Source organism: Phalangium opilio, unplaced genomic scaffold, assembly GCF_054372755.1.
Source record: "Phalangium opilio isolate 3A_F unplaced genomic scaffold, DU_Popi_V2 ptg000232l_1, whole genome shotgun sequence".
Lineage (NCBI taxonomy): Eukaryota > Metazoa > Arthropoda > Arachnida > Opiliones > Phalangiidae > Phalangium > Phalangium opilio.
This window is the reverse complement of record NW_028324223.1, coordinates 1,708,358-1,721,652: the sequence shown is the minus strand read 5'-3', so window position 1 is coordinate 1,721,652 and position 13,295 is coordinate 1,708,358. Positions and strand designations below refer to the sequence as shown.

At 36.1% G+C, this 13,295-nt stretch overlaps 1 protein-coding gene across 3 annotated transcripts in view; it reads right to left on the bottom strand.

The window, feature by feature from the left end:
* The window catches only part of LOC149612744 (uncharacterized), a 337,733-nt gene that overhangs the window by 214,389 nt on the left and 110,049 nt on the right, over nucleotides 1-13,295 (bottom strand). The window contains exon 1 of one of the 3 annotated variants that reach the window (XM_089858178.1): nucleotides 1,858-2,466. The exons of the other annotated variants lie outside the window; for them this stretch is intronic. Coding sequence (XP_089714304.1) covers nucleotides 1,858-1,985 — 128 coding nt within the window. The 5' untranslated portion in view covers nucleotides 1,986-2,466. Of the gene's footprint in view, nucleotides 1-1,857; nucleotides 2,467-13,295 lie in introns of those variants that run through there. 3 annotated transcript variants of the gene reach the window in all.

Sequence of the window (13,295 nt, the reverse complement as noted above, 5' to 3'; positions counted from 1 at the left end):
AGAGAGACCCAGCAAAGAAGTTGCTTATTTCGGCAACCCCAACCAACTACAACTCCAGCTTCTTAAGCTAAGCTAAGCGGGGCCAGCAGCAGAAGCCGATCAAGCGCCGCTCCTTCGCCGCCGTCTTAAAAATAAGCTTTAATTAACATCCATTATCTCGCGTCGCTTAATTAACTTTCCAATAAAAGACGAATAAACCCCCTAATTATTAAGGGAACCCATTTCAATCATTTTATCACCTATCCTGCTTGCCTGCCTGCAAGACAAAAAAATGTGACGCGACTTATCCCGGCCTAAAAGTTAACCCATGCAATTGCTTCCAATATCCCATAGCTATTGATAGTGTGTCAATACGAGACAGTGTTGCCAGTCATTTGTGAAATTTACTCGCAATTTCACCCAATATCCCCAAGATTTAAGGGCCATTAATAGTGTGTCAATACGAGACACTGTTGCCAGTCCGATTCATTTGTGACGCGGGTGCAATTTCACCGCAATCGGCAACAAACTGTGAAAAGCTGTTCGTACAATTCAGCAATTAACATTCAGTTTGAAACCCGCGGAGATTATGCTCTAATAAGAAATTAGTCCCATAGAATTATTACTTCACAATTACGTAACTCCCTGGGAGTTAATTGTCCGAGTCCCATCATATTGTTTAATTAAAAATCCCTTTGGTTCAAGTGACGTAATTGCCATACTGTCGATACTAAAATGCTAATCATCATTAAGTTTCGCATAGCTCTTCGATTAACTTAATTGTCTAGAATCTGAATTAATAAATTCCTTAACGAGACTGAATGACTGACTTTTGGGAACCATTTATTTGATTACAACAGAATGATTTTGATTGGTCCATTTGTCCGTATTGGCCTACGGCAAGGCTTAGTTAGTATAATAATAATGGTCTAGACACAATGCTACCTACACTACACGCATCTCCGCTCTCTATTTCTATTATTGTAGCTCATGCTAACAGAGAATTGGCCAGAGTCAGAGAGAGAATTGCTTACAAAGGGCAATTTTAGGTCAGAAGACCGCGTGTGCAATATCAATGGCAATTCCTGACAAAGTTACGAGTTAAAACGCTCCTTGATTAATTGCGCTAATTAATAGGCAATTACGCAGCGCGAGTCGCCTTCATATTCTACAAATTAAATTATTGTTTAAAACTTTAAATAATAACATTTAGGAAATAAATTATTCAGTTAGAACTTGAAATAATAATTTTTAGAAAATAAATTATTCAGTTAGAACTTGAAATATTAATTTTAAGAAATTAATTTTTTAGTTAGATCTTGAAATAATAATTTTAAGAAAAAAAATTTTTAGTTAGAACTTGAAACAATATTATTTATGAAATAAATTATTTAGTTAGAACTTAAATAATAATATTTAGGAAATAAATTTAGTTAGAACTTGAAATAATATTTAGGAAATAAATTTAGTTAGAACTTGAAATAATATTTAGAAAATAAATTTAGTTAGAACTTGAAATAATATTTAGAAAATAAATTTAGTTAGAACTTGAAATAATATTTAGAAAATAAATTTAGTTAGAACTTGAAATAATATTTAGAAAATAAATTTAGTTAGAACTTGAAATAATATTTAGAAAATAAATTTAGTTAGAACTTGAAATAATATTTAGGAAATAAATTTAGTTAGAACTTGAAATAATATTTAGAAAATAAATTTAGTTAGAACTTGAAATAATTTTAGAAATTAAATGTTTAGTTAAAACTTGAAAAAATTTCAGAAAATAAATTATTTAGGTAGAACTAAAAATAATTTTTAGATCTTTTGAGTTAATTCCATTATATTAATATTATTTTAACTTGTTTTAAAGAGACTCACATTGGATTGGTGGCGTTCCAATGAACGTCGGCTAACTTGGTACACGTGATGGGGGTAGGTACGGCTTCGAGAACCCCCACAATGAGGGCGCACAGGCAAAAAACCCTCAAAAAACGAGCCCAAATCATATTTGGGGCTCCCTTCCTTCGCTTGTTTGACGACGTCGAATTTCCAATGTTAACAAGAACAACGAACAACGAAGAACAAAACTTCACGCGAATACTCCACACCAGTTTTCGATAAAATACGCGCACCAAAATAATAAATCTTCTTTCCCAAAGTAATTAAATAATTAATTAAAAATTAAAATTAAACGAAATCCATAATTTCAAAACAATGAAGACGTAGAAGTTTGATTAAAAATAAATCATAAAAATAACAATTAAATTAATTTAAAGCACGCTGGATCAAATTTTGGTTTTTTTTAGCTCAAAAAAAATCAAAACAACAGCACTAAAACTTTTCTCTTTTTGCAAGTTTTCGAGAGACTGATATTGAGTGTCGAATCTCCGGGTTGGTTTTTGGCTGGCCAAATCGGCATTGAAGCCAGGCCGCGTTTGAGAACTTGATAGTTCGGGGGTCCTACACAAGACTCCGCCAAATCTCTCCAAGAGAAACTCGAATATTAGTTCGCTCTTTCATCGCTAGGGGACTCCACTATTCGCGCTGAGCTACGCAAAAACCTTATCAGGGTGGAGTGAAAATTGCCATCCAACTTCTACCCCCCCGGGGGGGGGGCAAGGAGAGAAAGGGGGTTCATGGGGGGGAGATTTATGCTAAAGTATTATAGAAGGGGGGGGGCGACGGGCTTAATATATTTCACTCCCCCCTCCCCTTACGTGTTCCAATGTATGTAATATTTCTCCGGACCTCACCAAGAATTCATGATTTTCAATATAACCGCGAATGAATTAATGTTTCATATTTTTTGATGTTCAAATATTTAATTTGGCATAAATATTATAGTGTATTTATTAATAATTAAAATTTAAATTATTTTATTTTTAATTATGCAATATTTCTAAGAACCTAAGGTAGAATTTAAATACACCGTAAATAAATGAATAAATAAATAAATTAATGAACATTTTTGGGTTCTGATAATTTGGCATAAATATTATACTGCATTTTTTAATAATTAAAATTTTAATTATTTTATTTTTGATTATGCAATATTTCTAAGAACCTAAGGTAGAATTTTAAATACACCGTAAATAAATAAATAAAATTAATATTTTTGCGTTCTGATAATTTAACATTAAATTACGTAGCATTAATTATTTATTAAAAATTATTATTTAACTTTCGGTTATAAAATGCCTTAATGTATTTACGGCGGGAAAGGGGAAAAGGAATCTAGGTTACAAAGAGAGAGATGGGGGCCCAAAGATACTGGCACTGGATGAAGGAATAGGGGAGTGGTGGGGGGTTGGAGTTTGCCCTCATTTAATATGCAAAGTAGATGGGGCAAATTATATCGCTCTAGAGGGTAATAGGTAGTAGCGAAGCTAGGTATAATTGCTCAAAGCTTGATTTCATTATAAAAGGGCATTTATCCTGGCAGAAAGGCCCGGGCCCCCTAAGCTATACCGCTATAATAATAGGACCTGCCTAAATCTTAGTAATTACGTCCCATTTAAATTCATTGTAACTCGAATATGACTCTCTCTTAGATGTTCAAAATTTAAACTCCCCTAATAGTATCCCCTACACCCCTACACCCCTAACCTATTTAACCTTTAACCTTAAGGCAATTTTCCTGAAATAATTTTACTTTTACTTCAAATAATGTCTTTCATTCCCCCTCCCACCGATTGTCCGGTGATTGGTCAACGCGTTATTCTTTTGTCCAGCGATTTTAAAAGTAATTTGGTCATCATCCTATGAGGGCAGATGTTTTCAATGACTGACCAAGGGTTTAAGATTGGTTTCCTAATCTTGAAAACTGGTTGTTTTCAAGTACTAATTTACCAAAGTGTTTTTAAAGCCCCAAAAACAAAACATAAAAATACAGATAAGGTTTTGATATTTGGCATTCTCGCGATATTAATTATATTAATCCTTGTATTTGGGGTGTGCGCCTATAGTAGCTTTTTCTTGTGCCGATTCACACTTAACTAGACACCTCGAATCCCCTCTTTCTCTCTCTCTACGCCGTTATAGTATATCGCCCCGGGCTTCGAAGACCGGCTTCAATATAGAAAGAGAGAGGACCTACCTGGCCATACCATCAAAATACAAAAAAAATATAAAAAAAAAATTAACTCGTAGGGTGGCTGGAAAAACGAAATTTATGTTTGCCCCCCCCCCCTAGCTCAAACTCCATACCAAAAGAATTGAAAAGGGATGTTATATAAAGATACTTTTACTATTTACTTCTGTTGATTTGTTGTTGAGTGACCGAGGCTTAGGAAAAGTTTCAATTCTAAAGAAATCCACCCCAGTTGTTAGAGCCGTTGTTGCTTAGCAACCAATCTGGCGCGCGCGATCTCTAAGTTAAAAAGGCGCCCTTTTGAAATCGCGCGCGACTATATATAAAACTCGAGAAACAGCGCGTGCTATGAAATTACCTTAAAGCCAGTCGCCAACCATATTACTAGGAATATTATCCCTAAGAATTCCTATTGATAGTACTGAAGGGTTTCAATATAACCGCGACGGGCTTGACGTATCAAAAGATACTTTTCAATTTCGAACCCGATTTTATTCAATGGGAGCGCGTGGAAAAGGTGACGCGTATGGATACGTAACGTTATGTGTCGTAGGAAAGAAAATAGCGTTTCTCAAGTCGCCTTGTAATCAAGTATAGGTAAAGGGAAGACCGCGAGAAAAAATTATTTTTTCCTTGCAAGGTTTCCGACAATTTTATATAAATATAGTCGCAATTTCAATCTTGGAATGAGTTGAATTTAAAATTAAAAAAATGGGAAATTAGTAACATTCGAAGATTGCAACTGCCTATATTATTTCATTTTACTAATTAGCGGTTTTTGACAGACGCTTTGATATTAAATTTTGGGTGAAAAAATAATTAGCTTAAATTAAAAAAAAACTCGAACCACGAGAGAAACCTTTCAAAAAAATAATTCAAATTAAATTAAATTAAATTATGGTTTCAAATCCAGGGCACGAATAGAAATATTTACTCCACGGCCGTTTCTTGACCCCTTTGACAACTGACCCCGTAGAAAATAAAGCCTAAAACATTTTGCAGAATTGGCGCCAAATCTGGTGAAATTTGGTATTTTTCTTGATTTTCCAGTCCATTGCAATAAATTCTAGCGTATCCCTTAACGACACAAAAATTCAATGAAAAAACCAAACAAGGTTTAAAATAAAACAAAATACATAAACCGAGGGGAACGCCACCATCAAGCTAACAAAATATCAATGATACATATTGATTATTTAAAATATTTCACGATCTCAGTGGTGTCTACCCCCTCGAGTAAAGAAATACTCTAGCGCTAAAAATAATTTAAAAAGAAATAAGGGTTTGTTTTCCGAGAAAATGCTGTCTGCACGAATTGTTGAAAAATCACTCGAATTTCCCCGAAGGTTGAAAGACACTCTTTCCACTTCATTTTATACAAAACTTGAGACTATTCTTTCTTAACCAAATTTAAGAATAATGACAAGAGTTACTTCATACGTATTCTTTAACCATGTTAAAGTATATATATGTAACTGTGTTATAATACATGTATTTTTCTACATAGCTCCTACAGAATGTCTGTATTTTAAAAATAGCCAACTTCCAGGGGCAAAAAGTACCATGTTAATCCTATGAATGAATGAATGAATGGTTTATTGACCCTTTTGATTACAAATCCCTTTTGGAACAGGGAGGAACCCTCTAACGTGGGTTCACAGGTCCGAAAATAAAAAAAAAACTAAAACAAAGCATTAAATGTCGTACAATAAAAAAACACTAAATTAATATTTACACGTTACAAAGTCAACAAGAAAACTATTTACAATTATGTACAATGACAGCTGATCGACATATGATTCAATCCTTTAATAGGGCATGGGGCAGAGAAGGCGCAATTTCGCCCAATTGGCTAAAATACTTTTTGTGATAGTTATGACTTCCATATTTGACCTATCCCCGAGAGATAGGCTATCCGCCAGGGTAATGGGCCCAAACCTCAGGTACGGGGCTCTTGCTTGTGCCAGGGCCGGACAAAACAGCACTACATGCTCGATGGCCTCTAAGACCTCCCCACAGAGAGGACAGCCGGCCACCTCCTTATCAAAAATGTGGGAAAGACGAGCGGATGTTGCTAACGCCCCCGTCCGGGCCAGGAAAAACAACCCACTAGCAAGGGAATTATCATAGAAAGGTTCTATGCCCGGTGTTTCCTTTAACGAATACAGGTTCAGACTCGGATGGTCAGCAACATCCCTCCGCCATTGTGCTTGAGAATACTCAGCAACAGCCTTATCTACCTTGGCATACCACTCATGTAACGATTGAACCGAGCTCCGGGACACTCCGGCACCATAGTTTTCGTGAAAAAACTCAACGCGCTTTAGCCAGGTAGTTTTCCTGGGCATTGCTCGAATATAGCAAAAAACCCGCTGTGCAATGCGCATGTCGTCCATAAACAATAACCGACCCAGATACGGGAAAACCACCCACCAGGCGCCATAGAAAAAATATTAAAAAAAATTGTTTACTAAATAATTTTAAAACTAATTTAAATAATTAAATAAAAATTTAAAATTTTCGCGTTACTTAATTAGTATAATTTAAATAAATATTACCCGCAAATTATTATAGAGTAAATAAAGCCACCCACCAGGCGCCATAGAAAAAATATTAAAAAATTAATTTACTAAATAAATTTAATTTTAACTAATTTAAATAATTAAATGAAAATTAAAATTCTCGCGTAACTTAATTAGTAAAATTTAAGTAAATATTTCCCGCAAATTATTCTAAAGCAAATAATTTCCCATATTTAACAACAACAAATTAAAATATAATTCAAAGCGTAGTTTATCAATACCCAATCAGCATTACCATAGCCTAACTCTACAAGTCACCACTAAGGATTGTCATTACCCTAACAAACCGACTTCTTTAAAGAAGTCAGCGAGCACCGAGTACTCCAGAGTTAGCGCGGCGTAATATTAGAGCAAGTTTGGTATAAAACATCATAAACATCACGCGATGTTTGAAGTCAAGGCAGGCCAGAAGGAAAACTCCAAAGTACTCGAGACAGGGGCGCAACTAACACACACGCAAAGACCAAAATATATAACCCTTCAACTCTGAAATCGTACCCCCGGAACCTGACACCGTTAAATAAAGCCGGGGTCAAGGCGTCTAAAACCCTTTGGCTATGGTCAGCTAACATTGGGGGGAGACGCGCAATAATGTTAAGAGTCATCTTGGCTTCTATAAAAGATGGTTTTCAGAGGCGAGAAACTGTGACGGATCGGATGAGACTTCTCTCTCTCAAGGGGGTTCGGGGGGCTTGGGGGGTCGGGTGGGGGGCAAATACAGCTTGACTCAGGGGGAACATCCTCCCTAACCAATGATAAAGGAAAACACTCAAACTCTTTTAACAATCTATACCGCGTACGACCAGCTCCCAGTACAACTTTCGCTTCTAAACTGTATTATACTCCTCTCTTCTGACGTTCCTTCAATCATAAGTAACACGTCTACTCGTAAGTAAGAGTATACTATACAGATCTTAACAGAAATACATGAATAATTGTGCTTTCAAACTATAAAGAATGTTAATTCTACGCTTCATAATTCTGACGTGTGTTTAACTAACTGCACATTAGTTAAAGCAAGTAGTCCACTAAGCCTTGTGAAACCGTATCGTTAACGTAACGTCACATATCCAAATACGAACAGAACGCCATCTGATAACGTTTCTTAAACGATGCTTTCGGACTTAGGTAATGGGCGCCCTCTTTCGGATGATTTACGAACTTAAAACGGTAACGATACGGTTTCGCAAGGCTAAGTGGACTACTTGCTTAAGAGAAACACGAGTTCCAAAGGTGCAAAGGTCATACATGATGATAGCCTAGCTCCTCCCACAATACCCGTCTAGATAAGGTTAATGCAAAATGGCTACGCAATCATTCCCATTTAACTGTTATAAATAATTGGTTTGGCGCACTTATGAGTACTGAGTCTCCTCATTTACTTATGGCCTGGTTGAACGATATGTATTATTACGGTACAGGTTGTCTCATTGCTTTTGGTCAAGGACTAGCTAGGGCCAAGTTTTGACCAACCATGGACGTAGTATATTCAGACATATATATCCCCATTAGAGCGAAGGTTATCTAACGCTATTATGGAAGTACATAATTAGAGTCTAAAAGAAGTCTAGTATTTCCTCAGTGACTGTAATATTCTTCATTATTATTTTTAAACATAAAACAATAACATCTGTTTTCCCACATCAGACTCATTAAAAACAAGGCCTAATTAATCGCGCGTGAAAGACAATTAAAAATAACAAAACTTTAGTTCTCTCTCTAGAGAGAGACGCGTAGCAACGTTGAAGCCCGAGGGATCAATTAAAATGTACACCTCTCGAAAAATATATACAATACAATACACCTTCATTAATTTTACCTGTTACGAAATATTCACTTCACTTTCAGACACGCCCACTTTCGGAAACCACGGCTACAGCTTCCATCCTCAATTTGCAATTAAAACTATTAATAATTTTATCTAGTATTCTTTAAGAAAAGCGGGCTATATTCCGGCTGCTTCGGATTTATATAGACACGGCATCTTGTTGCCTTCCAGTTAGCTAAATCGCCAGGGTTTAATACAAGGGGCTGCCATTAGTCCTTGGGGTTTTTAAGGGATTAGCACAAGCTGGCTAATGCTTCTTTGTATTTCTCGAGGTGGATTGTGATATCATTAACACGGCGGGCGAGCTAAACAATGGCCGATGAGCAAAAATAATAACTCCATCAACATCGCGCCCCCCTTTCCCCCTTCCCCTTCCTTCGCCCACATACTACCGCTCTGCATTATCTTTCAACAACTTTTAGTTTCTTACAACTTTAAAATTGTTACACTTTCATAGATTGCTATATTTATTCAATATATAAGATTATAAAAGACGAAATGGCGCTCGTGAATTCAAACTCGAGATAAACTGGGGGGGGGCGTGAATTCAAACTCGAGATAAACTGGGGGGGGGCGTGAATTCAAACTCGAGATAAACTGGGGGGGCGTGAATTCAAACTCGAGATAAACTGGGGGGGGGCGTGAATTCAAACTCGAGATAAACTGGGGGGGGCGTGAATTCAAACTCGAGATAAACGGGGGGGGGCACGTGAATTCAAACTCGAGATAAACGGGGGGGCACGTGAATTCAAACTCGAGATAAACTGAGGCGCGCGTGAATTCAAACTAGAGATAAACTGGGGGGGGGGCGTGAATTCAAACTCGAGATAAACGGGGGGGGGGCACGTGAATTCAAACTCGAGATAAACTGGGGGGGGGGGTGATCGCTCGCGAATTCAAAAAGTAGAGTCGAAACTACACGTGCAAATTACATTTAAAATACACGATATGCACACGAGCTTAACTTTATGTCAAATCCCCCGAATGCAGTAAAAACAAGTTTTCGGGTCCTCTGACGGGGTCGGCCATTAAAAATTACCTGTTGTAAAAACGCGAGTTTTTAACACGTTGGCTGAGGGTGGAGAGCCAAAAATGAGGAGAGAGTGGGGGGGGGGGAAAGGAATCGAGAATAAATTTATTTTTTTTTACCGAAAGTTTTTTTTAAGTTCCTCAGGTGAAGTTCTATTCATTTTTTTTTTCTTCTCAATTCCTTTGGATGGAAATTTTTGCTTTGGCGAGCGCCGGGGATTACAGAAGGGACGTTATAGGCAACCCCGCCTCATTAGCTTATTTATTAGAAGAGGATTTTTTACCCCCCTCATCTATCAAGGGGGTTTGCCCCCCCCACTCCCTTGCTAATTTCCACATAGAAAACTCCGCCCAACACCCACAACCTGAGATTTAAAAAAAAGAATATCTGACTTCTCAATTGTACTAAGTCAATATTTAAAAAAATTATTCTTGAATTTTCATAGTTTTTTCATATGAGATTCAATACAATAATTTCTTGACCAGTAATAAAATTTTATTTCAAATTCCGGGCAATACTCTATGGGGGAAAACTGTACGTTTCTATGGGATAGTGGTTGAATTGCCCTTGCACATAACTGACACTATATACATGGAAAACAACTCTACACCTGACAAGAAAAAACTTAAATTAACAGCTTAAATTAGAAGATAAAATAAATCAGATATGGGTGTAATTTAGAGTAATGAAATAAAATTAATTAATGTGGAGTTAACACATAATAGCAATGAAATCCCCTTTTCTTTTTTCTTTTCCTATGGCCTCTGTAAGAGTAGGAGGAGATTTTGGCGCCTTGGAACCACGCACGTTTAAAAATGGTTAGCGAAATTTGGGGGTGTCCTGAATTATACCGAGGAGCGACCATCTCTTGGTCTGTGTGTGAGAGTGAGAGAGAGTGTGAAAACTGGGCCTAGCAGATTGCTTGCCTACCTACATTATTTTTTTTCTAATTCACCTTTCGTTTTTTTTATATATATATATTCCATCACCTTAACCCTCTTGATTTTGATTTAAAAAAGGGGGGGGATATCGCTCTAATGCATTATTAGCCCCATCTCCAGAACCCCCCCTCTCCCCCGGCCGCCTGTCTTCATTGTGTTCGAAGAAATCCTTGAGAGCCAAAAAAAAAGGAATGAGTTATGCTAATATCAACCCTCGGAAAAGAGAGCTAGGGGGTCAGATTATCCGGCTCTCTCAAGCGATGGAGTTTTTAATGGGGGAAGATATTGTATTGTGTAATTTGAACACAACCCCCCCCCCCCGGTGAACTTTTCACATGCTAATTTAAGAGAGAAGAAAAAAAGTATGTTTATGTTATTATTAATATTAACAAAGGCATAGGTATTCGCACGAGATTTTGAATTTATTTTATAAAAGTAAAGTTAAAATTTTTTTTTTAATTTAGTACGTGCACGTGTTGTATATATTAGCACGCGCCGTTAACTTATATTTTTATATAATTTATTTCACGCGCTATTTGTCTGGCGCGAGAACTCTCTTTAAAACAAAATTAAAATTAAAACACGTGCTAATTCACGCACGTGTTGTATATATATTAGCACGCGCCGTTAACCTATATTTTAAATAAAGTTTGAGCTCGCGCTATAATTTATTTCACGCGCTATTTGTCTGGCGCGAGATCCTCTTAAAAAAAAAATTAAAATTAAAACACGTGCTAATTCGCGTGAAAATTTCCCGCTTTTACTAAAAAGAAAAAAAATAACGCGCTAATGTTTTGAAGCCATATTCTAATTTCTCAGTTTTAAATTTGGGAGACATTAGTCGAGAAATTAATGGATGGAAAAGTAACATACATAAATGGAGGTCCAAAAATAAGTACCGACAACTCTTTTATACTCTGTAAGAGAGAGAGAGGAACCGCGGAAAGTTGTTATCAAAATGATGAAAAAGAAGTTCAGCATCCACTTTATGATAAAGTGTCCGAACCTTGATTACGGAAAAGCAAAAGCCAAAATGTTCTAAGGAAATTGAGTGTTTCGCTTCGAAAAAGAAATAAAATAAAGAAAAATATCCAGGCATTAAAGGGACACTAACCCCCGTGTGACACTCGCATTAAAAATAAATATTCAGTCTTAGTTACGTAAAGTTCATAGGGACTTTAACACTTTCACTGCCACTTTAAAGGGGGCATTAAAGATATAAGATAGGGGGTAAAAATGGCGGCCGGGGGGGGGAAGGGGTTGTGGATACTAAAGGTTTAATGTCGGCGCTAAATCAAGGCGGGAAATGGCTTCAAATCCTTTATTTCAGGGGGCGCTCTCTCTCAGTCTTTGGGCAAGATGGCCCGTCCGTTTTTAATCTTAGGGCTAAAAAAAAATATTTTATCCAGCCCTTCTAGCGCTGAACCTCTTTATATTTTAAGGCATTAAAACTAATTAGAAAATCCTAAAAGATAAACTACACACAAAAAAAAATTATAATTATCAAATTTCTTAAAATGGGAGTCGATTAATATTGACTTTAAAATATTTTCTAAAATATTAAATTTAAACCTGATAAAATTCTTCATCCAGTCCAGGGTGTTTCTCAATTTATTCAAAATTTTTATATTTTTGACAAATAAAGTTAAAAATTGAATTTGACATTTAATTTAAAATAAACCCTAGGGAAAGGAGACGGACCAAGTATTTGTCATTTCAAAAATCATTTAAGTTTGGTGGCGATATCTCGAGTTACGTGATATTGTATAGGCAAATGAGGTACGCGCCCGAATGTCGGCTTTCACCGGAAATAAAAGTCCAGAAAAATCAAAATAAAACGGAAGTAAAATTTCTCCCCCCTTGAAGGAAGTCGAGCGTGGGAATAACATCCGAGTTTCTTAACTAGAAACAAAATTTATATTAATTTTGGTCGCGGCGGTTTAATTTTAAACAAAGGGGGAATTTAAAACTAAATCTGAATAATTAACTCGATTAACTTTTCTTTTTCGAAAGACGAAATAATTCGAAATAGTTTTAACTCGCTGATTATTCATTTATTTAATTTTTTAAAATTTCACGCGCATAAATTTTAGAAAAGGGGGTCGACTAATCTGCAGGTAGTCTGAATGTCTGAAATGCAGTCCACGGTAGGAAACCTACTATTTGTAGTATGCAGGTTCGGTTCACATTTACAAATATAAGAAAGCAATACTATAATTCATTGACTAACATACAGTCGAACAAAATTAGAGTTTCAACTCTGAAATCTCTTGACTAAAATGCAGTACTCTGAAATGCAGTCCTCTAAAACTATTAATTTCAACTCTGAAATCTCTTGACTAAAATGCAGTACTCTGAAATGCAGTCCTCTAAAACTATTAATTTCAACTCTGAAATCTATTGACTAAAATGCAGTACTCTGAAATGCAGTCCTCTAAAACTATTAATTTCAACTCTGAAATCTCTTGACTAAAATGCAGTACTCTGAAATGCAGTCCTCTAAAACTATTAATTTCAACTCTGAAATCTCTTGACTAAAATGCAGTACTCTGAAATGCAGTCCTCGAATATTATTAATTTCAACTTTGAAATCGGTTGACTAAAGTGCAGTACTCTGAAAAGCAGTCCATGAAAATAATAAATTTCAACTCTGAAATCGGTTGACTAAAACGCAGTTCTCTGAAATGCAGTCCTCAAAAATTAATATTTCGAACTCTGAAATCTTTTGACTAAAACGCAGTACTCTGAAATGCAGTCCTCGAAAACTATTAATTTCAACTCTGAAATCTCTTGACTAAAATGCAGTACTCTGAAATGCAGTCCTCGAAAATTGTTAATTTCAACT